This window comes from Crocodylus siamensis, chromosome 9 (genome assembly GCF_052110815.1).
Source record: "Crocodylus siamensis isolate JL-2025a chromosome 9, ASM5211081v1, whole genome shotgun sequence".
NCBI classification, from domain to species: Eukaryota; Metazoa; Chordata; order Crocodylia; family Crocodylidae; genus Crocodylus; species Crocodylus siamensis.
In genome coordinates this window covers 35,784,406-35,812,224 of record NC_143403.1, presented here as the reverse complement: position 1 = coordinate 35,812,224, position 27,819 = coordinate 35,784,406, and the positions used below count along the sequence as shown (strand labels likewise).

At 45.2% G+C, this 27,819-nt stretch overlaps 1 protein-coding gene across 3 annotated transcripts in view; it reads right to left on the bottom strand.

The window, feature by feature from the left end:
• NUP93 (nucleoporin 93) overlaps window positions 1-23,553 on the bottom strand; it is a 152,148-nt gene extending 128,595 nt beyond the window's left edge. Inside the window, exons 1-3 of one of the 3 annotated variants that reach the window (XM_090062178.1) lie at window positions 23,453-23,553; window positions 12,994-13,208; window positions 10,990-11,107 (exon numbers count right to left, since the gene is read on the bottom strand). In XM_090062178.1, coding sequence (XP_089918304.1) covers window positions 10,990-11,107; window positions 12,994-13,172 — 297 coding nt within the window. In that variant the 5' untranslated portion in view covers window positions 13,173-13,208; window positions 23,453-23,553. The other 2 variants (XM_090062177.1, XM_090062179.1) reach the window with 2 other exon arrangements.
• Window positions 23,554-27,819: the final 4,266 nt, after the last annotated feature.

Sequence of the window (27,819 nt, the reverse complement as noted above, 5' to 3'; positions counted from 1 at the left end):
TTTAGAAATCCAATTTACTTTCTCATTAATTTTTGCCACTTTTTGCCTAGACTTAGGGGAAAAAAACAATGCAAGTCAGTTTCACTCTTGATTACAATTGGTTTCACAATCAAGATCCTGCACACTAGCAGAAAACTGCTCTATCTGGGCTCTCACCAGCTCCTGGGGGAGTCCTAAAATCCATAGTTATAAAGCTCTCGTTTTCACCAGCATTCTTTCAAAATTCATTGAAATACTATCATTGTATACAACAGAACTGATCAAAACCTTATCTTGGAGCCCAAGATCAATGTATCCCCTTTCAACTTGAGTAACTGCTCTATCAGATTGTATGTGGTACAAGCAAATTGCCAGATTATGGGCAGTTGTGCCTAAACTTCGTCTCATAGAAGTTATTTTCTCTGTAAAAGATATAGTGAAGTTATTTCTAAGTATGAGTTTTAATAGTGCAATTTGCACACACTAAGTATATGTTATCCTGGGCAGTAGCAACTACTGAATTTCTGGACCAGTATTGTGTATGGAGATATTTTGCTGCTAGAAGTACTATGTTTAAGATGTAACCACAAGGTCCTGGAGATCACTAACAATCCTTAGCAGTTCTATTCTTGCAAAAAACACTATCACTACGGTCATAGTGAAATTCTAACACTATCAGTATACACAGATTGCTTCTGCAGTTTCAACCCCAGAAGGTAGCTGTGTGTAGCCCTAGAAGAAATCAAACAGCTTCCACACTTCCATTCCAGAGGTGGTTGCACTTCTCTAGTGACAATAGTGGCTTCTATGTTTCCCTTGGGTATCTCAGAGGGAGGGTCAATCCTCAGAAGAACAGGCAGTGATAAGTAAAGTACTTATTTGAAACCAACTAACATTGTGCACCCAACTGTCAGACAAAGACTTCAAGTCATGAAACCACATCTCTCGAACAGGAACTTCACTGAATTGTTGCTGTATTTACAGAGTTATATCTATCCTGTGCTAGCCATAGGTGGGCTCTACAGGCACACTTTGGAAAGATCTGTTTAAAAAAAATCACAATACTAAGCTACCTTAGGGAAACTCCCTCAACCTGCTCTAAGGTGACTGCGGCTTCCTCCTTCTATCACAACATTTCTATTTTGGGGGTGTCCTGAGTGGACAGCTAGATCTGGACAGGTTAGAGAGGTGGGTGGATGAGAATCGGATGGGTTTCAATACAGACAAGTGCAAGGTATTGCACCTGGGAAGGAAAAACCAGTAGCATACCTACAGGCTGGGGAACTCCCTTCTCGTCAGCACAGAGGCAGAGAAGGATCTTGGAGTCACTATTGATTCCAAAATGAACATGGACCACCAATGTGGGGAAGGCTTTGGGCCACTAAAGTCAGGAAGGCTAACAGCATCTTGTCATGCATCCACAGATGCATCACAAGCAGGTCCAAGGACGTGATCCTCCTGCTCTATGCAACACTGGTCAGGCCGCAGCTGGAGTACCGAGTCCAGTTCTGGGCGCCGCACTTCAGGAGGGATGTGGATAGCATAGAAAGGGTCCAGAGAAGGGCCACTAGCATGATCGGGGGCAGCAGGGTAGGCCCTACGAGGAGAAGCTACAGGACCTGAACCTGTTCAGCCTACACAAGAGAAGGCTGAGAGGGGATCTGGTGGCTGCCTATAAATTTGCCAAGGGGGACAGCAGGCAATGGGAGAGACCCTGTTCCCCCGAGCACTACTGGGAGTAACAAGGAAAAACAGCCATAAGTTGACAGAGTAGATTCAGGCACTACTTCAGTCAGGGTGGCTAGGATATGGAACCAACTTCCTAGGGAAGTGGTGCTCGCCCCTACCCTGGGGATCTTTAAAAGGAGATTAGACAATCACCTAGCCAGGGCTGTTTGACCCCAGCATTCTTTCCTGCCCATGGCAGGGGCTCATACTTGATGACTTACTTAGGTCCCTTCTGACCCTATCAACTATGAAACTATGAACTATGAGACTGCCTCACTCTGTACCCTGGGGACTGCCCAGGCAACTTCCAAGTGTCAAAAACCAATTAATTCCATATCTCCACTTGTCTCTTTACATTAAGCCACTTCTGGCCACACTTTACTACCCAGGTGTTTATCTTCTTTATTTGAATACTCAAGCCAAAACTTGCTCAAAGTCAATAGGTTATTTAAGCAACCAAGATGCGCAGCAATTGGCTGTAAGCATGTGTTTCATGCAAACATCTTAACTGAATAAAGGCCACTTTTGTGAGCCGTTATCACAAGGGCCATTTCGCTGATATTTTTGTAACTTTTTTTTTTTTGGGGGGGGGGGTTGGGGGAAGGGGGTTTGTAGCTCATTTCTCATTAGGTTGTGAGGTTGCAATGGTGGGGGGGGGTGCCCTTGTGCTCCCTGCACTGGCTCAGCAACAGTTAAAAAAGCCCCACAGCTGTGCCAGCATCATTGATTAGGGCAAATAAAGAAACAACAGAAAAATAAAGCTGCATTCATTTCAAGCTCCATTAGAATTGAAGGAGAGAAAAGAAATCAGTGGTTGGCAAATGGGAAAGGACAAAATCTGGAGGAGAAAAAAAAACAACATTTTCAAGCTAAGCTAATGCAAACAATAGAAAGTAAACACGACTTGAGGGTGTTCCTTTAAGGTTGTGTCAGCATTTCCATCTATGAAACATGCATACACACACACACACTTCGTGCAGTGAGCATCATCATAACAATATCTGCTTGTTACAATGATTGAATGCTAGCCTGTACAATGGAAGCTAGATGTGGCATTATTAAATGAGTAACTATACATACTTTACACAAGCATTGCGTACATAATTCACACATCTTTCCTAGCAGAAGAAATTTGAGGGCCTCTGGGTGTACAATTCCATCTCAAGAACTACTCTATTTTTTGTTTTCTTTTTTAAAAAGTCTCAATCATCAATAAGAAACCAGTATATTTTGTACACTATTGCTCTAGTCATTGTAGGGGTCCTGTCCCAGGGGAACAAAAGCAAGGGGACAGGAGACCCCTCCCACAGCAGGAATCAGGGCAGACAGACACAGTCACCCCCACAAGAGAAACCCTAAGGACAGAGCAAACTTACTTTTTTCAGGGAAAGAATGGATGGATGAGCTGCACTGGGACAGAGCACCTACAGGGTTTGTCAGCCACTTTTACATCTGGCTGAAAGCGGCATGGGCAGATGAGGTCACTGGAGAACGCCGCCCAGCAAAGATAAAAGCAGGTGGCAAAGAAACAGCTAGGGAAGCACCGCAGAGAGCAGACTGTAAGAGTGGCTCCCATGCCAAGAAAGGTCAGCACCAGTGGCCGACAGGAGACCCCAGTGGTGGACCCATTGGAAGGGCCCATGAACAGTTAAAGAAACGAGAATGGCGTTGAGGGACTACAGAGCCACAGATGCCAAAGTTGTTAGTGGGGAAGGGCTAAGACTCCACTCCCCTTTTTGTTTCCGTTTAAGTTGTTCTTTTATGGATCACCTTAAGGGGCCCTAAGAAAGAGATTAGGGCCAGGGGTGATGCTCAGAGGAAAAGCAGCAGCCGGGAGGGCACTGCATGCAACAGTGCAGCCAGGGAGATCTGGCATAGCTACAGGGACTGTCAAACATCCTAAGGAAGTCGAGGGCAGGACAAGATTACTAGGAACCCTGTGGACAGGGAGGGCCCAGGAGTCGACCTTGGAGGGCAAGCTAACCGACCATCAAGCGGCCATCTTAGGGGCTGGTGTGTAGGGGAGGTGGTGCCCCAAGAATTCCCACTAGGGAGTGCGAGTGACCCACGAGGGGTATGAGAGGGAGCCCCAACACTGAAGGGAAGATCAAAGTTGTGGCAGGCAAGCTTTCACCAAGACCACAGGAACCAACACTGCAGCCAACACCAGGCGCATGCTCCAAGGCAGCGAGGGAACGCCTATATGAGACCAGGCAGACACAGGTCCCATCTCAAAGCTGCATATCATCCTGTGATACACAACCCCCTCCTCCACAAAAAAGCCATTTCCTTGGATCCATCACAGGCTTCATCATCATCATTTAGAAGGTACTAGTCAGAATCCAATCCTACAACTGGCTGAGAAAGCACATTACTGTTTCCCTGACCCCCACATCTGCCTGAACAGAGGCAGTTTGAATATAAGGCTCTTAGCTTGTACATGGTAAGCTCTGTTTAAAAATGTCTAAATATTTAAGAGTGAGAGTCCTAAAATTGAAGGAAAAAAAAAATGAATTTTTGCACTAAGCAGAAGATACCTAAAAGAACCTTTTCTACAAGCTTTCCAGACAGCTACTCTAGTGAGAAACATTTCCTGGACAAACCCCTTTTTATGCACAAGTCATCTACATTTTACTACTGATAAATGGTACAGATGATTCATTGAGCTACAAATTGGTGCATTTCTTTCTAGTAAGCACTACTGCATACAGTTGAAGATAGGTTCAGCACAGGAAGATATTCTGCCAGTTAACTAAACAAAGAGAGGCTTCCATTAAGTTGAAATCCTGAGTGCTCTTGCAGTCTTTGAGCCACTCAAAACATTAGTTTTAGGGTCCCAGGTCCCCAAGGACCTGCCTTTGTGGTGTTCCATTCTGTCTACAAAAAACTGCAATTTCCTAGATTCTTCTCTGCAATGCTGACAGCTCTTGCTTGAGAGATTAGATTCTAGCAAATCTCTCTATGTTGCCTACATAGAGAACACTAGAATTGCAGTGCTACACAAGACAAGGTAGAGACAAGTAAAGAATTTAGGTGAAAACATTTTCAGATTTATAAACTCTAAGCCACTTGACAAGGGACCAGGGGCCAGAAAAGATCTCTGAAAATTCTCCCAGGTTGCAAAAAAGGAGGTTCAAGAGTCTAGGACAGGAAGCAGAAGAATAAAAAACTTGTTATTTTCCTATAATGAAAAAAACTTTGCTATGTTTTAAAATCAACTATAGCCTAAAATTTATATCAGATATGTTTTAATTGTATTTTAAACCCTCAATTATATCTCATGGTTATTTTGGTGCCTAAGCTTAGCAGCCACTTAGACATCCCCAGACCCAACATGCAACTCCTCCAATGAATATGTAATGGGTAGTCTACTGTACCAGGGCAGGCAGAAGTCAGAAAAGAACTATAGTACTGTAAGCTTCTACCGGCTAAACTTTTTAGATTCTCATTAAAATCATGGTATAAAATATTTATGAAACAATAATACCAATCACATGCAGTAAAGCTTTATAAGCAACACACAAGCAGTAGCAGTAATAATAACCAGAATACCCTGCAAATATGATAAACAAGTTTCAGAGTAACTTTAAATCTACACAAGTGCACAAAGCAACGTAAAATGTCTGAAAGCTTGAAGTAGAAAAATATCAAGAAAGCAGGACTGAGGAAGGGCAGGTAGCTGTGAGGAAGATGGAAAAAGTAAGCTCACAAGTTGTTTGAAGATGTTTCTTACAGGTTACAACTAAACTAAAAGTGTATGGTCAATACTGCACAAGGCACAAAAGCAGCAACACCCTCCCCTCCATTAAAACCTGTTCATTAGTTTCAAGAGTAATCAATGTAACTTTCCAAATAATGGAGCAATAAAACAAGGGTAGTTAAAACAGTGGCAAATTAAAAGTCAAATTCTACTACCCTTGCTCAGACTTGGATATTACTCTCTAACCCCACTATGCGAGGCAACATAGAAAAGAAAATCCTATCCAGTGTGAGTGGAGGTAGCGGTATCGGTCCCCACATGAACAAGATTTTAAATGAGCATAGAAGGCAATCAATAAACTGGCAGAATCAGGAAGCTAAAAAACAGAATTACTCAAGATCCAGTAAGAGAAACCTTTACTCTGTCTAAAACCCAATGTAAACCTAAGGAAAGTTAAAAGAAAGTCATATAAAAAGATTCATGATCACTTTCACAGGTAGCAGAAAATCTTGATAAAAACTTCTCTCAGAGGACCAGAATCTATTGTGGGCATCAGTACACAGAAGCCTGGAGACAAATGTACAGATTTGTCTGTATTCCAAATAAGTCTTTTTCAGGCAACAGACTGTTGTCAGCAGCAACCAGACAACTTGGGATGCAACTGCAAATGCTTTCAGACGAAAAGCAGAAGACGGCGCTACTGCAAATCTGCACAGAACGCTGAAATCCTTGCATCCACCTTAAACTGAATATACATAATAAGGGGTCTAAGAACCCTGAAGCTCCCCTATGGCTTGCTTATAAACCCATGTGACCACATAAAACCTTGAACATCCCCATTTCAGATCACAGTTTTACTTGTAATATGGGGGGTTTTTTGCTGCAAATCAACTGTGAAACAAATATTAAGATTCAAAGCACTCGCGCGTTGCCATCTCCGATCAGAGGGGATTGATTTAAGGGACAATTTAAAATCACCAATTTTAATCGTGATTATATTCGGCAAGCACAAAACTCCGATTTAAATGATTGATTTCAATAGTATTTTCCATTTGTATTTTTTAGTTCCTGTTCTAAAGAAAGCCTCATTCTTATTAGTATAACCATTAAAAGGTGTTAATTTGCAACCATACAGAACTTTCACACTACATTTCATGCTTCCTTTTGCTAACCCATGGGCACCTAATTTAAACAATTATATAGTACAATGCACATGTATTCAGATTCTTAACATTTCATTAGAAAACGGTGAATGAGGCATTTCTTACTTGCAGATTTTTCTTTACTCTGTGTTAAAATGCATTAGAATACAAACTGGAATTCCATTACAGAAATCCACACCAAAACAGCATTTTAAAGTTGTTTTATTAGTTAAAAAAAAAAAAAAAAAGTCTGTTGCATTAAGGGCATTTTAATTCTTATACAAGTTTTTTTTAAATGTCTGTTATTAATGCTGATTTATTAAACAGAAGGAAGGATTAATCTAGATTAGGGAGCAGACAGATTGTTTCTGATCTCTGTGGACCAGATCTTTTTAAATGCCTAAACATGCAAATCTTTGTGCTAAGTAAATTAGACGCTCATCTCCCAAAACAGTCAACTAGAGTTGAGATCAACAGGAGGTACGCACCTATCTTTCCTAGGTCCTGCTGTCACCCACTAGGAATATGACCTTGGTCTCAGACATTCAAAATTATAAAAAGTAGAAATATTTGATTACAATCACCTGCCCCTACCAGGATGAGACCCTGAGTTTTGTTACAAAAGACTTAAAACTTTGTACTGGGTTGGTCAACCAGAAAATTTAAAACTGACACCATAATAAATAAGATTTTAAAAAATGGTAATATCAGTCCACATACTTGGAATCCAAAAGAGAGTCACAGCTTTATTGCTAGGGGTCTCAAGAATCCACAACAAGATTTAGTGTTGAACTCTTAAAACGAGAAAGTAAAAACAAGAGAAGTCAAAGAATGAATAGCAGTAGTAAACCCAGAAGCAAAAAGGCAGAAGAGCTCTTGAAAATCCTAGACTGAACGGGGTCAAGGAAGACATCCTTAGGTAAGTTTAACATCCCTGATAAGAGAGAGATGCAACAATATCAAAAATTGGAACAAAGAAATAAAAGGAAAGACGCACAAAAAAAGTGAATGCCAGAAAAGCTATTATTCTAGGATCATGCAATAGAGAACGTCTCCCGAGTTCACTAATCTTTTCTGAGAAAACAAAACACCTAGAGGGAGAAAAAGGTGGGGAGGGGTGGGAAGAAACGCAACAGGAATTGCCAGAAGGCAAAGAGGTGCAAATTCACAGTAAGGAACTGGAACTTGAAGCAATGCATATAGGTGCTGTAAACATTGTTTTTTCTTTCCCCACTCTTTGTTTAGGCTAATCTGAGGAACACAGAATCACCACAACGGACCAGAAGACCAGAGGTCCAGCTGTCCCTGGTCTCCAACAGTAGCCAACATGAATTGTTCGGGTGAAAATACAAATCTCTGAAGTAGATGGTATCCTCTTTTTCCAACCCCAAAATGTTAGACATTGATTTATGCCTTGAAGCATGTGGTCTTACAATCCCTTCCATATAAGCCTTAACAAGCTCTGCACAGAGAGAGGCTTATTCTCTCTACAATCAAGTTCTCAAAATTTACAGATCTAAAACTAATAAGCTCTTAACTGTATAATTAATACTGCGGATTTCTTTTCTGTTAAGAAAAAAAAAGAAGCGTTGTTAAGGTTAGTAACAGAACTGGGAAACCAATACAAGGTGAAAATAAGCCTTGCCAAAGGAAGCTGCATTTAAATTTATCTAACTGGTAAGCTCTAAACTGGCAGCACGTAAATGTGCACCCTATACCAGGGGTGGTCAAAATGCGGCCCAGGGGCTGGATGTGGCCTGCCAGGTCATTCTCTTTGGCCCAAAGGGCCCCTAAAAATTTTAGAAAATTAATATTAACTGCCCTGGGTTACCTGTCACGCAGCCCTTGATGGCTTGCCGAAACTCAGTAAGTGGTCCCCTGACCAAAATAATTGCCTGCCCCTGCCCTATACAGAGGCATAACTTGACAGTTTTGTACCCTGGACAGCAATGGCACACAGGACAGTAGCCAACTGGGCTACTGATAGTGGTGACTAGGTCAGCAGCGTAACACCTGATATATTTTTATGACCTCCCTGTAAGTCTGTGACCAAGGCAGGTGCCCCAGTCACCACCACCACCCCTCTTTGTTATGTATATAGACTCACCCTATAGGTCAGGGGTTGTCAGCTATGGGTATGCATACCCCTGGGGGTACTCGGGAAGGCCCCAAGGGGTATATAGCAGCAGGTGGAGAAGCAGGGGTACTTGGGAACCAGGGGGCAGAGTCGCCACCACCATTTATCACACCGTGCTGCCACCATGTGCAACTGCACACCCAAGTACCCTCACTTCCCCACACCACCAGCTTTCCCACAGCCAGCTAGGCATGGGAGGGCAGTGTCCGGCCAGAAGGGGGTACAGTCCAGAAGGAGTACCCACAGAAGGGGTACACTCCTTAAAAAAGGTTGAAAACCCCTGCTATAGGTGATATACAGAAAAATGTGCAAGAAATTAAATCAAACTGTGATCAAACATAGGAAACATGGCAAGTAAGCATGGTCTCGCAATTACAGAATACAAGTTTAAAGGAAAACAGAATACCCATTCCTCTTAGATTAGGTAGAGCTGACTGAGGAAAGGCCCCCTCAAAAACCCAGTCATTCAGAGTCACCTAGTGGTTCACCCTGCCTTCACCTATCTAAACAAAAGGGAGGCTGAAAAGGGAAGGACACCTTTGTACAGCTTATGCTGATAAAGCAGACAAAGATTTTGGGTGCATCTACAGCATGGGTGTCAAGTTTGCTTGAACCCTGCCTCCCCAGCTGAATCTAGACCACAAGGATCTTTGGCAAGCTAACACTTGTGGTAAGACAAACAGTAATGGCATTAATTGCCATGAGTGCCTGAGTCGGCTTAGAAAGGGATTTAAAATAGTTGCCATTTGCTCTGCCACCACCCAAACACATCCACAGCAGGGTTCTGTATCCCAAAATTTGGCAGCAGGCCTTATCTCCCAAATTCCCAAGCCCTCCACAAACCCCACAGGCCAGATGATATGTGTATAGATAAATTGACACCCCTGGTCAAATATTTTCTAAATAGATGCAATCAACACAGCCCTGAACATAGCCTGCCCACCCTCTCTTGTTCACATACCAAACCTAAAAATACACCTATGAAGCCACTCTGGGGGCAGCCCCAGAAGCTACTCTTAAGCACACTGGGATAGAGGCCTCAAAACAACTTCAGAGGGATGTCCACGGGGAACATCCCTGCTATGACACACTGGGAACATAGAATAAATACGCCCTTAGTGCCTCATCCAAAGACTACTCCTGATAATTTTCAGCACAGGTTTCAAATTGCCTAGAAGTCATTACCTAGCCAGGAAACAAAGCACAAAGCAACAATGTTTCTATAGTTTTCTATGTTATAAAGGTCTGAAAGAAAAGCCAAAAATCCTAGAGGTGCACCAATACACCAGTCCCATATTGGATTGGCACCTATATGAGGAAAACTGAAAGCATCAGCAATCGGCTTTTTTTTTTTTTTTTTTTTTACCTGATATGGCTGATAAATGCTGTGTACATGAGCACAGCCACTGCTGCAAAATGCACATGGCCAGGAGTGCAGCCAGGCAGAGCATCCAGGTCAGGCTGGCAAGTCTGCTGTGGGATAAGGGGCAAGGGCAGATCGAGGCCCTTGCAGTGAAGGAGGGAGTGGGAGTGGGATTGGGGCTGGGGAGCAGGGGTGGCAGCTTCTGCTGCTGCATGCACTCCAGGAAGGCGGGGGGGGGGGCCATGTGCCCCCAGATCTGCACGCAAGGCAAGGTGGGCTGCTGCTGCAGGCTGGGGCTAGGGCCAGGGCTGTGCCAGGCTCTTCCCAGCGGGGGGAGGGGCTGGGTCAGGTTGCACTTGGGGCAGGTGGCAGCAGTGCTGGAAGCAGCAGTTGAGGGGGGCTGTAGCCACCCCAAAATTCACTGTAGCTCCCATTCCCAGCACCGCCACTGCCTGCCTCAAGTGCAGCCTGGCCCAGCACCCCCACACCAGGAAGAGCTGGGTGCAGCCCCGGCCCTAGCCTGCAGTGGCAGCCCACCCCAGCCCATGGGCAGATCCAGGGGCACACACACCCCCATGCCCTCCTGGGGTGCATGCAGTGGTGGGCGCCACCACCCCCACTCCCCGTCCCCCACCCCAGACAAGCCGTGGCTCAGTCCCATACCCTCTGCCCCAGCCCCACTCTCACTCCCTCCCTCACCACAGGGGCCTCAATCTGCCCCCCCCACACACACCCATTCCCTTCCCCCACAACAGACTTACCAGCCAGACACAGCTGTTCTCCATGCTGCGGGGCTACCTATTTCTGAATTGGATCAGTATTGGACGATATGGCTCCTTAAAAATGAGCCATCAGTACTGGCACCAAAAATCTATCAGTGCACCCCTAACAAATACCCATTATTTGCTGGGATAGCATAAACAACTTGTACAAACCTTACCTGTATGTCAGTGTCCTTCACAGGCTCAAGAGGCTCAAATGTAGTGGCTGCACTAAGACTCTCCAGCCGTTGAGAGATGTGAGATATATCAAGGCCCCTTGACCCAAGAAGAACGGATCTACATGGGGGAAAATTAAACAGGGATTATACTGGCACTTAGATAATAAAGCTCCTTTTACTATATCTGAAAGAACAACTACTTTTCTGTTGTGGCAACGAATACTCTGGTCACTTATCAAAACAATAGCGATGTCAATTTTTTCTATCAAGTGTGTGGGATAGGGATATCACTTTCCAGTAATTTAGTTAATCCTGGTCATCTTTATTATATCCCTAGGCATTTTCAAGTTCCTCCCAGGCTCCTTCCTAGCAAGAAGCAGAGTGCAGAGAGGCAGTTAATGATCCCAGCAAACTAGAACCTGATCCCTCCTTTTCCCTTCATTCCAGGACTGCCCAAGCAGATTGCTTCTGAAATAACTGCAGTGGATTTACCTGCTGGGAGGGGATGAAAGAAGTGTAAGGAAGAGGGGATGAAGTCGGACAGAAAGTTGCAGCTGTTTTCCCTTGCAGAATGTCACTTGTCTTCCTTCACCCTTGGGAAGTTCCTTATGCTACAGTGACAAAGCAAACTGTATAAAGAAGGTGGGCTCACCTTCCCACTGAAGATTAAACTCCACCTCTGTCAAACAAAGCCACAAGCAATGGAAGGAAATCCCACAAGCAAAGCAGGATGAAAGTGCTGGAGTCAGCCACCTGTCTATTCCACAGCTCCTCATCTGAAGTCTCAGCCATCTCCACTCCAATTTCAAATATTCCTTTTCCACTATGACCATTAATATATTCAAGTAACTGTTCTGTCTTTGGGCATGCTTCTCTGATAGACTATTAGAGAAGCATTAGAGAAACTATGGCTTTAACAGACTTTTGCAAAGCAAAAAGCAGAGCTTTAGACTTATGACAGCCCTGTCCTTTTAAAATACGAATTTAGTAGCTATTTACCAGCTAGAACACTATTTCTGCTGGAGAACTTCAATACAGAAATAAGGAACACAAGGATGTCTTAACAGAAAATGAGCTGTTCATTTAAGTAAGCTAGAAAAAAAATCCTATCAGCTGCCAGCTTAGGACAGTCAAACCCCCAAAGTAATTACTTACTTCCCAGTGGTCACTGAGACTGGTACACAACCCAAGGTGGACAATAACCCCAGGCTCGCCCCAGACGATTCCTTCCCCCGACTCAGTCTCAGTTGTAAAATATTCAATGGTTTGCCTGCCCTATCCTCTCAATAAATTTACACCGCAAACTCTAGGAAGAGTATAAACTGGTAACAGCATGCTTGCTCCCAAATGCAGTATAACATACAGCCATTCTCTGTGCTGTTCATAAGGAAACTGAGGCTGGTTTTCATCTTTCATCAACCTATCATCAGCCCTTATCCCCCAGCCAATTACTACTTTTTTTTTTTGCATATTACTCTTTTGAAGAAGCCCCTGTACTGTAATATCCAAGCACCTCACAAAAACATTTTTTATTCCTTATATTTTAAGTGTCATTCAGAGCCAATCTGCAACTTATGCTTGGAATTTTACTAAACACCCTAATGCAAGACAGAAGGTGTTGGCTTCCTACAAAAATACTGGGAAAATAACATACAATCTGCCTAATGCTCAAACTTAAGGCAATGGCTGGGAACCCCAAGAGCAGAAAAATATATGATGCAGGCCATTATACAGCTAGAATTAATGATAGTCATTTTTTGCCTCCTGGTGTCCAATAGCAGGAAACAGAAAAGAGAAGCAGGCGTGGCCGAGATCAACAAACAGGTAAGACAACTGAGGGGGCTCATAGCTCTTCAATTACCATAGCAGCAGATATGCAGAGACCTTTATGGGGACATCAAACTATTCGACCTCCACAAAACAGCTAATTCACCCCCCGCTTCAAGAAGTTAAATCTGTATAAAACCCATTTCTTTAGCATACAAAATACAAAGGTCCACTTACGCCTTGACATCTGCAGTCTCCTGTGAGGTGCGGGTCAGAGTCCGAGAGCGCAGACGTTCCCCTGCCTGCTGGATCTCCTGGAGGTTGCGTTCCACATGGGGAAGCTCAGAGATACCCTCTGTCTCAGCTGCAAGTTGTTCTGCCTGCTGGAGAAGCTCCCCAAACCCTTCGGTGTCCATTTAAAATGCAGGTTCTACACAGAACAGACAGAAACCCTAAGGGAAGAAATAGGAAGAGATTTGCTTGAGGAAACCCCTCAGCAGCTCTCAGCAACACCTATGGTAAGGAGCTGAGTGAGGAAACAACAAGAATAGGTAGCCTAGGTAACAAGACAATTCAGCTACTGGTCAACCCCAAACTGCAAGAAATCTTATTAATATTTTGACAGACTCGTAGAGCAGGAAGCTGCCTAATAAAGATAGAGTTCTTAATGAGACGTGTACAAACCCAAGTCCGATGCAGTACCAAAACTGAAGTCAGACATACAGATGATGGGTAGGAAGGAGACAAGCAGAAGCCTCAATAGTCCAAGTGAAGGATTTGGTGTTAACTGAGCCTTAAGATTTAAAGGGGAAGGGGAAGATGAGGGCGGAAGAAGCCTTGGACCACTAAACCAAGCAGCACCCACAAGTAAGTACAGCCCAGCCTAGACCAACGAGGAGAACAAATACACAGGTAAGCAACAGCAGCCAGGGCAGTGCTGAGATTAGGAGGCCAGGGCATACATCCTCAGGAAGCCTCAAATGCCTCTACACAAATGCTTGTAGTATGGGAAACAAGCAGGGGGAACTTACCCTCCTGGTAGCTGACACCAACCCGGACATAGTGGGGCTCACAGAAACATGGTGGGACCCAATGCATGATTGGGCGGTGAACATCAAGGGCTATAAGCTGTACAGGAGGGACAGGACAGGAAGGAAAGGCGGAGGTGTGGCGATCTACATTAAGGAGGAATACACATCTTGATCAAGTAGCACAGGGTCAGAGGAGGGGCACACTGAAGTGCTCTGGGTTAGAATACAAGGCAGTCAAAGGGAAAGAGACTTAACAGTGGGGGTCTACTACAGACCTCCCAACCAAGGGGAAGAGCTCGACCAGGAATTCTTAAGTCAGCTCACGGAGGTAGTTAGGTCAAAGGACGTGGTCATCATGGGTGACCTGAACTCTCCAGACATCTGCTGGGAAGAGCAGTCACCCAGGTCTGAACACTCACGTAGGTTCCTAGCCCAAATGCAGGACTTTTATTTAACCCAGGACGTGGACAGCCCCACCACAGAAGATGCCTTGTTGGATCTGGTGCTGGCCACAGGTGACAACCTGGTGAGGGGGCTGTGGGTGCTCGACCACCTGGGCAACAGCGATCATCGCCTGCTGGAATTCACCATCCAGCGCAAGGTGGCAAAGGCCTGCAGCAAGGCAGCAGCCCTAGATTTCAGGAGGGAAGACTTCGATGAGCTAAGGAGAATAGCTGGGGAGGCATTGAGGTCCCAGAGGGGAGGGGAGTCAGGTGTCTAAAAAGAGGGGTCGCTCCTTAAGGAGACAATCCTCCAAGCCCAAAGGGAGGTAATCCCAACACGGATCAAAGGGAGCAGGAAGGCACAAAAGCCCCCATGGCTCACCAAACGCATCCAGGAACATCTCCTAGCTAAAAGGGAGGTGTACACCCAATGGAAGGGAGGGGCCATCACCAGGGAGAATTATACTGCAGTTGCTAGGGGCTGTAGGGGGCAGTCAGGAAGGCCGAGGCGGAGATGGAACTGGGACTAGCTACCTGGATCAAGGACAACAAGAAGTCCTTTATTAAATACATATGGGGCAAAAAGATGGTACTGGGTAATGTGGGGCCCCTGCAAGACACACTAGGAAATCTGGTCGTCACACCAGACGACAAAGCTAACCTATTTAATGAGTTCTTTCCCTCCATTTTCTTGAGTAGGAACCAGATCAGCCCCTCCCACCGGGCCCTCCTCAGGCCCCAACGGAGGCACAGCTAGGCCAAGGGTCAGTGAGGATCTAGTCAGGGAACGTCTGGAGGGACTGGATGTATTTAAATCAGCTGATCCAGACAATCTCCACCCCAGAGTACTGAGGGAATTGGCTGAGGTCATAGTGGGACTTCTGGCACGGCTTTACGAGCACTCGTGATGCTCTAGTGTGGTGCCAGAGGACTGGAAGAGGGCCAAAGCGGTTCCCATCATCAAAAAGGGGAGGAAAGAGGACCCAGGAAACTATAGGCCAGTTAGTCTTACCTCGATCCTGGGTAAGCTTTTTGAGAGAATTATCCTGGCACATGTCCACGAGGGGCCAGCAGGGGAGGTTATGCTTAGGGGCAACCAACACGGGTTCATTAGAGGCAGGTCCTGTCAGACCAACCTGGTGACCTTCCATGACCAGGTCACCAAATCCTTAGATGCAGGGGTAGCAGCGGACATAGTCTTCCTGAACTTTAGGAAGGTCTTCAACACTGTCTCTTACCCCATTCTCATTAAGAAACTGGGGGACTGTGGTGTCGACACCAACACAGTCAAATGGGTCACCAACTGGCTGGAGGGCCGCACCCAGAGAGTGGTGGTGGATAGGTCATTTTCACCCTGGAGGGATGTGGGTAGCGGGGTCCCCCAGGGCTCAGTCCTCAGGCCCGCACTGTTCAACACCTTCATCAGCGATTTGGACGAGGGGGTAAAAAGCACCCTGTTCAAATTTGCTGATGACACTAAGATGTGGGGGGATGTGGGCATGCTAGATGGGAGGAATAGGCTGCAATCAGACCTAGACAGGTTACAGGGATGGGCGGATGAGAATAGGATAGGATTCAACACTGACAAGTGCAAGGTGATGCACCTGGGGAGAAAGAACCAGCACCATACCTACAGGCTGGGGAACTCCCTTCTTGTCAGTGCAGAGGCAGAAAAGGATCTTGGAGTCATCATTGATGACAAGATAAACATGGGCCAGCAGTGAGGGGAAGTGGTCAGGAAGGCCAACCGCACCTTGTCATGCATCCACAGATGCATCACAAGCAGGTCCAAGGAGGTGATACTCCCCTTCTACGTGGTACTGGTCAGGCCACAGCTGGAGTACTGTGTCCAGTTCTGGACGCTGCACTGCAGGAGGGATGTGGACAACATGGAGAGGGTCCAGAGGAGGGCCACTCGCATGATCAGGAGGCAGCAGGGCATGCCCTACGAGGAGACGCTAAGGGACTTGAACCTGTTCAGCCTCCACAAGAGAAGGCTGAGAGGGGATCTGGTGGCTTGTTACAAACTAGTCAGAGGGGACCAGCACGCACTGGGGGAGTCCCTGTTCTCCTGAGCATTACCAGGAGTGACAAGAAATAACGGTCACAAGCTGGCAGAGGGTAGATTCAGGCTAGATATCAGGAGGTGCTACTTCATGGTCAGTGTGGCTAGGATCTGAAACCAACTTCCAAATGAAGTGGTGCTGGCTCCTACCCTGGGGGTCTTTAAGACAAGGCTAGACAAACACCTTGCTGGAGTCGTTTGACCCCAGTACTCTTTCCTGCCATGGCAGGGGGTCAGACTTGATGATCTGCTCACGTCCCTTCCAACCCTACAAACTATGAACCTCCTTGTGTTTCGGCCTTTCTATATTTAACTGTATCAAGCTATGCATCACTAACTCCACAGATAAGAAGAAATATAAACAAGCTGTTCCAATGTAAAGGCTGTATGTTCTTCCCTCAATGCATACAGGAAGCTTTCATTACTGTTTATGACAATTACATGCATACACTGCAGGGGTGAACATATCGTCTGAAGGAACCGTACAGTGTAAAGTGTGTATTTAGCAAACAGGCTGTAACTGATGAGGTCATTACAGCAGCACATAAATCAGAATTCAGAACAGCAACTGCAATTTGTAGAAGGAAAAAGGAATGTACACTTTTTGGAATTGACATGAGAAAGTCACTGTCTAGTTTCAGCAAGAATGCTGATGTTAATGAAAGACATGGGTCAGAGTGTTCAAATTTGGGTGTCTAAGTACCCACATCGTTCAGATTCTCAGCTAAGTTAACTGGAGCAAAGGCTCAGCACTGGAGGAGTCAGGTCACTTCTCAGCTGCTTAACTTGAGGCACACAAATTTGAACACTTCGACCTCAGCTCTTTGTAAGCTTGAAATAATCTGGCCCAGTTGAATAGAAAGCAAGACACAAGAAGGTGGGAAAGGCATAGTACCACAGACCCCATATATTTCATCTGGAAATAGGGCTTATTTTCCTAGTGCTAGATAATACATACTTAACTCTCTTCTGCAGGCAATAAAATGAAAAAATAAAACCTAATTAATGAAATCAGAGCAAACAATAGGGGGACAAGCTTACATGTAGGCCCCATGACTCAGGAGGAATGATGTTACCATTATTTTTACTGATCACTGATAAATGTTCAGAGTGCTGATGTGAATAGCAGTGAAAACAGCTCCCTTTAATGGGAATTCAGCATCAAAAGTGTTCTGGGAACCAAGCAATGGGTTCCTAGTTACTTTAAAAGACAAGTTACTGCAATGAAAATACATTTCAGCATCCAAATGTCTGCATCTTGTCAGGATCCATAAAAAGCAATGACAGAACACAGGACAGTAAGAAAATTAATGAAATTATTCCAGGGAAAGGCAGTAGATGAGTGTCTGGAAGCCACATCAACAAATAAAATGGCACCACACCCATCTTTGGCAACAACATTGGATCTCAAAGCATTAATACTGCCCATTGTAGCATCTTCCTTTCTGGCATCTTACAAAAGCTCTGCAGTAGAGATCACAAACCCCCAACAATTGTTCCCATCAAATGAAAACTGCCAACCAAAGAATACAATTAAATAAAGGGCTGAGAAAGAGACAACCTACACTTGTGGTAGCTTTGCTGCACAGCTCCACAAGTTGTGCTCTCTCTAAACTAGTGGTTTTCAACCTGTAGTCCGCAAACCCCTGGAAGCCCACAGAGTAACGAGTCATCTTTTATGGGCTATGATTAACCAAAACTATGTGAATACCCATGCCTACAATACAAAGGGGGTCCACATCATTCCAAATTTTTTAGGGGTCCACAAATTTTTAAAAGGTTGAAAACTGCAGCCCTAAACTAAAAGGTGAACCTTAATGTAATCATACTCCTGGAACATTTTCCTTCCTTCCACTTGCTTTTCTCTCCTAACTGCCTCCTTTATCTAGACTTTTAAGAGTGACCCTATACATGAAACCAGCAAGGCTTTTTCAAGGGGTCAGACAAGACAAACTAAGACCTGCAGTTATGGTCACTCGACCCATGGCTCATGGACAACAAGCTGTCTACAAGATTCTTTGACACTGGGTATGACCACAGACAATAAAATGTCAACACTTATGATTGACATAGCAAGCAAAGCATGATAGCTGCTTGCAGATGTTATGGGGGGGGAAAAAAAATGACATTTTACTTTAAATTCAGCCTGTTCCCACAACAAACCCAGCACATGCCCAGAAGAGGCATTGTGTTATTTGGACCCAGCTCATCCAACATCTGTATAGATTGGGCGTTCTAGTGGGGGGTTTTTGGCATTTTTATCTAATAGCTGATTGAATCAGCTTTAGCTAAAAGCCCAGAAAGCCCTGCTGACACATCCGATCTATACAGACGGCACAGAACCATGTCAAAGTAATGTGCTGCTTCCTCAAGTAAAGCACAGGTTTTTGGTTTTAACATCTGCAAGCAGCCAATATTGCCTGAGGTGGATTACAAGCTCAGCTTCGTTACCCATGGTCCAGAAAAAGTAAAAATATTTTACTTCTCAAGAACTTGTCTTTTAAAAAACACCTGGAGTTAAGGAATAGGTCAGTAAAAGACATCCAAAAATTCCAGTGGAATGACTGTACATTCTTGACATATAATTTCAGGCCTGACCTTAAGCCCCACTATTAACAGTCCAAATGGGACTGTTTAATTCTACCTGGACAGGAACAGATTTTGAAGTATTACATTTGGCAATTCAAACTTCTGTAGCAAATAGAAAAAACAATGCACAAGCATTTCATTCAATAACTTTGCATAGACATCATCACACTAACACACCTACTTCCAGGGAGTAAGGGTCCCGTAAACATTCCCAGCACACTTTTGGCAAGCTTACAGCTGTTTTGGGGCACAGGTGACAATTGAATTTCTACTAATCAATACCCAGACTAGACTGCTAAGACTTGATTTGTTTGATGAGATTAGCAAGCCAATGGAAAAAAAAGCAATTTCATGTCCTGTACTGCATTGCAGGGCATCTTTCCTGTGTTTACTCATGTGCCAGAGATCTCTTGTCCACCACTACCAGTAGCAGTCTCTGTTGGCAGGCACTGACCTAAATAACCACGTTTCCCATACAGTTAAGACTGCTACCACCAGTTCCCAAGAGAGCAGTGTGTGTGGCACTGACTGCAAGAATGGCACAGACTTCAGTTTAATCTGATTTGATCCGGTCCACTTCCCTTTTTCATTAACTACCTAGATAAAAAGCAAGGAGCATAAAGCGTTAACTTCTCAGAGAGCATTAAAACTAGATAGCATGAAGAGAGTCAGTGCACTCTAGATCAACTCCCTAAACTGCATTTTTGGACACAGATTTGGGGTCTCTGCCACAAAAGGTTTCTTCCATAATTGCAAATATTGGGGCAACCTGCTCTGAAGACAGATTGATTTCAGTAAATCTGGAATAAGAGTTATTTTTGACCTCATAAGACTAATTAAATGTGGTTAACAAACCTGTAAAAATGACAACTCATTCTCATCTACACAGTGATCACCAATCACCTTTTTTTAAATGTCAAAAATTCAAATATTTAGATAAAGCAACTGTGCAAACTAGTCCTTCCACTCACAGAATTTACTGCATTCAAGAGACTGCAGTATGACTCTTAATGCTGCTGTTCAAGATGGGAACTGCTACCACAGTAATGAGCAGAATGATGCCAGATTTTCATGTCTGGCTAGGGAAAGAGCAACAACTGACACCTAAGGGAAAGAAAATGCAGATAAAAGAAATTAAACCAACTTCTGTAAAGCCAGATCGAACCTCGACTAAAAGCCAAAACTGAAAAGGCTCTTCTGTAAAACAACACTGATAACTTATCAATAGATGCTGCTGCTTTCAACTACTATTCTATATACAATAAAACTCCATTTTAACAGTTCTCTAACATTTGGAAACTAAAAATAAACATTATATATTGCAGTAGCTGACTGAATTTAAGCCAAAAAGCCACTGGAAGGCAATGACAGGTACGGTTTGTTAACTCCACACTGATTTAAAGGACGATTTGCTATTTAAAAAAAAAAAGACCAATTCTCCTCAAGACAACAGTGATGCTACCCAATGAAGAATATCATAATGTACTCCAAATATAGCCATGCCGAATATTTTATTGAACAGGCTTCAAAGCTTAAATATTCAGATATGTGAACATCGTCCGTTATCCTTCAAATTCTGAAAGGTGTGTGTTATCTAATTAATTGGCTTTGAGGAAAATAGAGCAATTTAACTTTTTTAGCTTATTACTATGAAAGATACTATAATAGATAAAATATCTAAAATATAATAAATAAAAGTACCCACATTTAGAGTTAGACATCAAAACTCAAGGTTAAAAGGACTCCATTACTTTTTTTTTTTTCCTTCAGACAAGTCATTGTTTTATAACTTGTGAGTAGTGGTCACATTAAACTGAATATAGTCTACCAATCTTTTATTAAGGTCATCTACCACTCATGGCTGTGAAGATCTCTCTGAAATGGAAGGTGAATGTGAGGATATACTATCTACCCTTCTGCATACCTTTCCAGTACTACTGCAGCAAAGTGAAATTGACAAGTCTGGTTCAGTTTCACCCTTTACATTCAAAAACCCCTAAAGAGCAATGAAAGAGACAAGAATCAGGTCAGTTTCACTTCTCAGCTTCCCTAGGAAAGCTACCAGCAGCAGCACCTATAGAAATTGAAACTAATCATGGGCAGAGAGAAAGAGAGAGAGAAAGACGAGCCCAAGGATGAGCAAGAAGCTTCTGTAAAAAAAAGGAGACTCTGACACTGCTGATTTTCTAGAAGCTTTAGGGGCAGCTAGGAGTAGCAGTATAAAGCCACCTAAAGCAGGTGCAAGGCAGCACTTTGGCAACAAGTCCAACATCTCTCTACTCAGAAGATGGAGAAGCCACTAAGCTTTATAGTAAGGCATCTCCCAAAGCTTTGCTGATGTCTCCTCCCTTTCAACTTTTAGATCAGCTTCTGGAGGTCCCTGTATTTAAAAACCTGCAATAAAAACAACACTTACAAAAACAACCGTCCATTTCCAAGTTTGCACCATCCACCAGAAATTCTGGCTTTACAACTCTTTGATATAAAAGTTCTATAACCTGAATGCTGCAGACTACTTGTTGATTATACAAACAAGCTTTTTAGGATTTTTGACTGTCAGCTTGTTTTTATGTTGCTTTGCAAGTTGCAAAGCAACTATGCAGGTTTTCCTCAGGTTTCTCAACCCTTGGCTATCTTAAATAGAGGTTTCCCTCACTTTATGCAGGTTCTGTATGTGCTAATTCACTCTTAAGCACCAAGCTTTTTTTATACCAAAAATTCATTATATGCAAGGTAAATTCACTCTTATGCGATCAGTGTGGTGGAAGCCCTCAGTCAGCTGTTTTGTATGGTACATTGTGGGAGTGACACACACCCAAATATAGTCTCCTGTGTGCAGAGCATACCCGAGCAGGGCACAGGACCCGGGGTAAGCCAGCCCATGCAGGGCCCCGACCCTACTCCAATCCCATGGGCCCTGGACCTGAAGCTGTCGCCGCAGTCATCGGCAATAGCGGTGGTGTGAGGGGTAGCAAGCAGCTGGATGTGCCACCGCTGCTCTGCCCAGCTCCACAGGGCCCCGCAAAGCACAGGGCCTGGGGTGGTTGCCCCAATTCACCCCTGCCATAGGGACAGGACCCTGCCTGTATGGATCTGTGTTCCTTGCTTGCTGTCTGTGACACCTTTCTGTAGTTGCCATCCCCATTATGGTAACATTCACCACCACCCTGTGCAGTTGGTGAGTACCAAAATGGTCTTGTAAAGTGGGGTCAGTACAATTGAGATCTTGGAATGTGTCCCTATTTGTTAGATTGTAAACTGGGTTTCCTTTGTGCGAATTTGAGGTCTGCACCGTTTTCCAGGAATGCATTGTACAGCATAAAGCGAGGGAAACCTGTAATAGTGTCATCTGTCAGTTTTGTTACCTCAGAATTCATGCTTCCCCCACCACCTCCAACTCCTCTCTATATACATTAAGCACCTGATCTGAGCCCAGATCATTGACACACCAGGCTAACCACTGTTACATGGAAAGCTACCATTAATTTGGAGGGGCAAAAAATACAAAAACAACCTCACACTAAGAAAGTTACAAGGGATGTTATAAAAGAAATATAGAAATTACTAAGATATCCTCTCCGCTGGAAAAATCACACATCCAAAAATATAGGCATTGTGCATGTGCCAGAATTACTGAGCCAAGGCTAGTGTTGGGCCAGGGAAGGTAGCCAGCAGCATGGAATGGTGTGCATCTACCCATCAAGTTTCACTGGGTCAAAAGACTTAAGTTTTAACAAAAGAAAACTCCAGCCATATTACAAGAGGTTTGCCTTGCCCATGGAGATTGTAACACCGGTTGCACTCAAGTCAGCATTTTGTGCTGCAACCCTGTAGAGACCAGGGCTAGAAGACAAATCAAATCCCACCTAAAAAAGGCCCAGTAAATCTAGTGTCCCAATCAACAAAACATTCTTGAGGCTGCTGCTGGTCAGAAAGACAAATGCACTAACAGGTAACACCTGAAGTAGCCAGGTTAAAACAGCAGCAGAAGACAGAAAATGCAGAGAACAGAGGAGAGCAAAACCAAATGGTACGCATTTCAGTTAGATATTTTTTAATGCGTCTAGGACGTTTGTCATATACCATTTGTTTCCCTACAGTCCTTTTCACCTGTTGATGGGTTAGTTCAGTCAAAGCCTAGAAGCAGCAAATGGGAAACGACTGGTAGTCAGCACGAGGAGATAGTGATGGTTTCTTAGTCTGAAGTCAAGTAGCAGGCAGGGGAGAACTGCACCTTGCAGACCAGTGACTTCCAAATGAAAGTTAAGAGCAGGCACTTTCCGAGGCGGCTGGAGCCTAACGCAGGGGCCTGGCTGCTGCAGAGACCGAGAACCCGTACTAGAGACCAAGCAAAGGAGGCCCCAGAGGGCAGGGCGCAGGCAGCTGCAGGCGCCCACGCAAGCCCGGAAGCTCGTGCTCGGAGCACACCCGCCCGGCGCGCTGACAAACCCGGGGCCCGGAAGCTCTACCCGGGCGAGCCCGTAGCCTCTGGGCAGGGACTCACTAAAGGCCACGCACGTGGCGCCGGGGAAAGGCCGCAGCCGCCGTCCCGGCCCAGCGCCACTTACCGGTGTCCTTCCGCCGCGGGCGCAGACTCCGCGCCGCGCGCGCTGATTGGAGCAGCCGCCGAGCTCCCAGCAGCCCCCACGCCAAAACTTTATTGAGGCGCTGGCGGTAGACACGGACAGCGGGGGTGGGGTATTTCCTGGCGGTGGCCCTAGGGTTGCCTGGGACGGTTGCTAGGACGAGGCGTGTGCGGTCACAGACTCCATTTTCCGAGCCCCGGTCGCGCACGAAGGCTGCTCTGACTGCCTCCACCTTGGGCTGTTCTGTGGCGAGCAGCTCTGACTGCCCGGGAGGGCGCTGGGAGGCTCCCCAGCCCTCTTCCTCCTGGCTGGTCTCCCTGTTGGAGGGCTGTACTGGCCTAGCATGGAGCCTCCCAGTGAGGGATAACTTGCAGGCTGCTGTGGCCGACTTTCCCTCTCGGGGATCTTAGGCTAAAGTCACACTAGTTTTATAGATCTTCGGGGAGATTTCAAATGTAATATTGGATGGGCATGCCCTGATTTCCACAGTAAAATCCACTTAGAGGAGTGAGTGGGATCAAATGCCCCTCACCCTTTAAACTCTCTAAAAACAGAGTTTTTAAAGCCTGAGGGCCCAGCATGTTAACTGTTTTAGGATCTCTCTTCCTCCCAGTGTATTCACTATACTTCCTCCTAACACAGGCACATCTTGATCAGCAGCAGATTCCAATCTCCCCCTGCCCTGCATCTCCTCCCCAGAATGCATTTTAGTGGCATTTAGCTGGACCCAAAGGGTAAAGAGATGAAGATACTGCTCCTTCAGAGGCTCTTAAGTGCTTTGGTTGAAAGATCAGCAGCAATGTTTAAAAGGCAGCCAGAGAACGGTTCTCCCTCCCTCCTGCCTAGCAGTTTCTTACCTTGCCATCTGGATTTGTTTCATGCTGTCTGCCTTGCTGGTGACATGGAGCTGCATGATCGTCTGGTGTCTGACATTCATAATGCCAACATCTGACATTGGTCCTTCAAGGACACTGGATCCAGCACTCTAGTTTAAAATACCAGCTGTCTCCAGTGAGGAGAGAGCAGACAGAGAGGATTTTTTTTCTCTCCATTTCTTTCTTTTTCTCTACAATTGTTTTAAATTTTGCTATGCACAGTGGTGAGTTGCAAAATTACAGGAGACACAAGGCACTTACAAAGATGCCCTGTCCTTGGACAGAAAGTTGTCCTTCCAAACAACTTGATAAGGGTGGAAGGCTGCTGGGTTCACTATTTGTTTTAACAGATTGTATTTCCTGCTCAATTCACCCAAGACGCTAGGCTTTGAGTATGAATTCAATTGTCACAAATTTGCAAAGCGAAGGGGTGGGTGAAAAACTTCTCTCCCTTTGTATTCCAGCCTAGGAGCCAGTAAATGATCTAAACCAGGATAGACAATCCCTGGCGTGGGTGCCAGAACATGGCATGCAAAGGTATTTTGCTTGGCACATGCACCTTGGGGCAGACGGTGGAGAATGGACCAGGCCTGCATTGCCACAACAAGTATTTGGCCCCTTGCAGCCCCTGTCATCCACCCCTGGCATGCCAACATCTTACAAGTCAAGGTTGTGGGTGTTTTTGGCACTCTGCTCAAAAATACTGCCAACCTGTGATCTAGACTCTGCAAGGTAGAGAGCACTCATAACCCAGAAAAGTGCTCATTTGAATTAAAGGGTGTTTTTACACATGCTTCAGGGGAGGTGGGTGCTTTATTTAGAGCAGCGCAGAGAGCCACTCTAATTGAAGTGCCTTCAGTGTCTCGTGTGATCAATGTCCCATGCTTCAAAATGGCAGTAGGAGCACTTACTGAAGCTTGTTGAACAAGCTTTAGTTAAAGTGCCCCCACCGCCATCTTAAAGCATGGGGACACTGAATACATGAAACATGCAGGCTGCTGGAGTGCATTAATTAGCACACTCCAGGAGACTTGATTAATTAAGTTTGCTCCAATGTGCTGTAATTACAGTGCGTCCTCCCTATACATCTAAAGGCACCCAAACATATTCAGTACTTTTTGGAAATGCCACAAAATGTCTTGCATGATTGGGACCTGTAAATGCAATCTGTGCTCCAGGTTAGTGCCAAAAATTACACTTCCCCAAAATAAGGATGAGATAAGGGCAGGGATTTGATTCAACCCCTTCTCTACCTGTCAGCAGAGGCAGCCCTGAATGTAGGCATTGCATGCATTCCCACAGGTTCTGTGCCTTCTCAATTCCAAGTCAGTAATGAAGCCTTTACAGCTGGGGCACTTCCTGTTCTTTATTACTTGCTTCCAGAATCTCTTTACCAGGGGATCCCTTCCCCTGCTGCAGACAATAAAGTCCCATGGCTTCATTTAACAAACTAATGAAGTGTATGATTCCAAAATGATCAGAAAAATTATAGTTTCATAGTTGGTAGGGGCGGAAGGGACCTGAGCAGATCATCAAGTCCACCCCCCTACCATGGGCAGGAAAGAGTACTGGGATCAAATGACCCTGGCTAGGTGATTGTCTAGCCCCCTTTTGAAGACCCCCAGGGTAGGAGCAAGCACCACTTCCCTTGGAAGTTGGTTCTAGCTCCTAGGTGCCCTGACTGAAGTGCCTCCGGATATCTAGCCTGAATCTACTCTCAGTCAACTTATGGCCTTTGTTCCTTGTTACTCCCAGTAACGTTCGGGGGAACAGGAACCTCTCCCATTGCCTGCTGGTCCCCCCTTGGCCAGTTTGTAGACGGCACCAGATCCCCTCTCAGCCTTCTCTTGTGGAGGCTGAACAGGTTCAGGTCCTGTAGCCTCTCCTCGTAGGGCCTGCCCGGCTGCCCCCTGATCATGCGAGTGGCCCTCCTTTGGACCCTCTCCATGTTGTCCACATCCCTCCTGCAGTGCGGTGCCCAGAACTGGACGCAATACTCCAACTGTGGCCTGACCAGTGTCGCATAGAGGGGGAGGATCACCTCCTTGGACCTGCTCGTGATGCATCTGTGGATATATGACAAGGTGCAGTTAGCCTTACTGACTGCATCCTCACATTGGCGGCTCATGTTTATCTTGGACTCAGTAGCGACTCCAAGATCCTTTTCTGCCTCTGTGCTGATGGGAAGGGAGTTCCCCATTCTGTAGGCATGCTGCTGGTTTTTCCTCCCTAGGTGCAGTACCTTGCACTTGTCAGTATTGAAATCCATCCTATTCTCATCCACCCACCCCTGTAACCTGTCCAGATCTAGTTGTAGCCTGTCCCTCTCCTCTAGTGTGCCCACTTCTCCCCACATCTTAATGTCATCTGCAAATTTGAACAAGGTGCTTTTCACCACCCTCCCCACCTCCATCCAAGTCACTGATGAAGATGCTGAACAGTTCAGGCCCGAGGACCGAGCCCTGGGGAACCCCACTGCCCGCATCTCTCCAGGTTGAAAATTACCCATCCACTGCCACTCCCTCCAGCCAAACTGATGTTTAAAGTGGTTCGTTTCTCTGGAGGCCACCAAAATCACAGACACACACTCATTAGATGGCACAAAAGGTGTATTTGCAAATAGGGTCAGAGCAGAGTCAAAAACTCAGATTACTCTGAACCCACCAAGGAATTTTGCAGGCTGTATTTATCTTTTTCCTCCTGGGCACGTGTGCAGAAACAGGAACTCTTACAGCTCACTTCCGTTTCATACAAGCATACATGTGGTTTCATCACTACATACATCGCATGTATAGTATAATTAACTACTTAAGTATGCAGGGCGGAGAGGTAAATATGCATCAGCTAATTAAGCATGCTCAGAGACTACTATAGGTCACCAAGAGTTCAAACCCCCCCCCCCCTTTCAAGGACACAGTCAGTTGAATTCCAGCTTCTGTAATCTGTATGAGAAAGGCTAGAGAGAAGCTGGGGGAGAGTCTGCGATTTAGTATAAGAAAAGCTGCGGCAAGGCTAGGAAAGGAACAAAGTCCTTGGCAGTGTTTCTTTCTTATCGGGTGCAAGATGCAAGCTGTCCATTTCTAACAATATTCCATTTCTGACAAAACTGTGTAGGCATCAACACCACAGTCGCCTAATTTTTTAATGAGACTGGGGTAATTTTTTAATAAGAGACAGTGTTGAAGGCCTTCCTAAAGTTCAGAAGGACTACGTCCACTGCAACACCTGTGTCCAAGGATTTTGTGACCTGGTCATAGAAGGCAACCAGGTTGGTCTGACAGGACCTGCCTCTAATGAACCCACGTTGATTGCCCCTAAGCATAATCTCCCCTGCTGGTCCCTCACAGATGTGCTCCTGGATAATTTTTCAAAGAGCTTTCCCAGGACCAAGGTAAGACTAATAGGCTTATGGTTTCCTGGGTCCTCCTTCCTCCCTTTTTTGAAAATGGGGACCATGTTGGCCCTTTTCCAGTC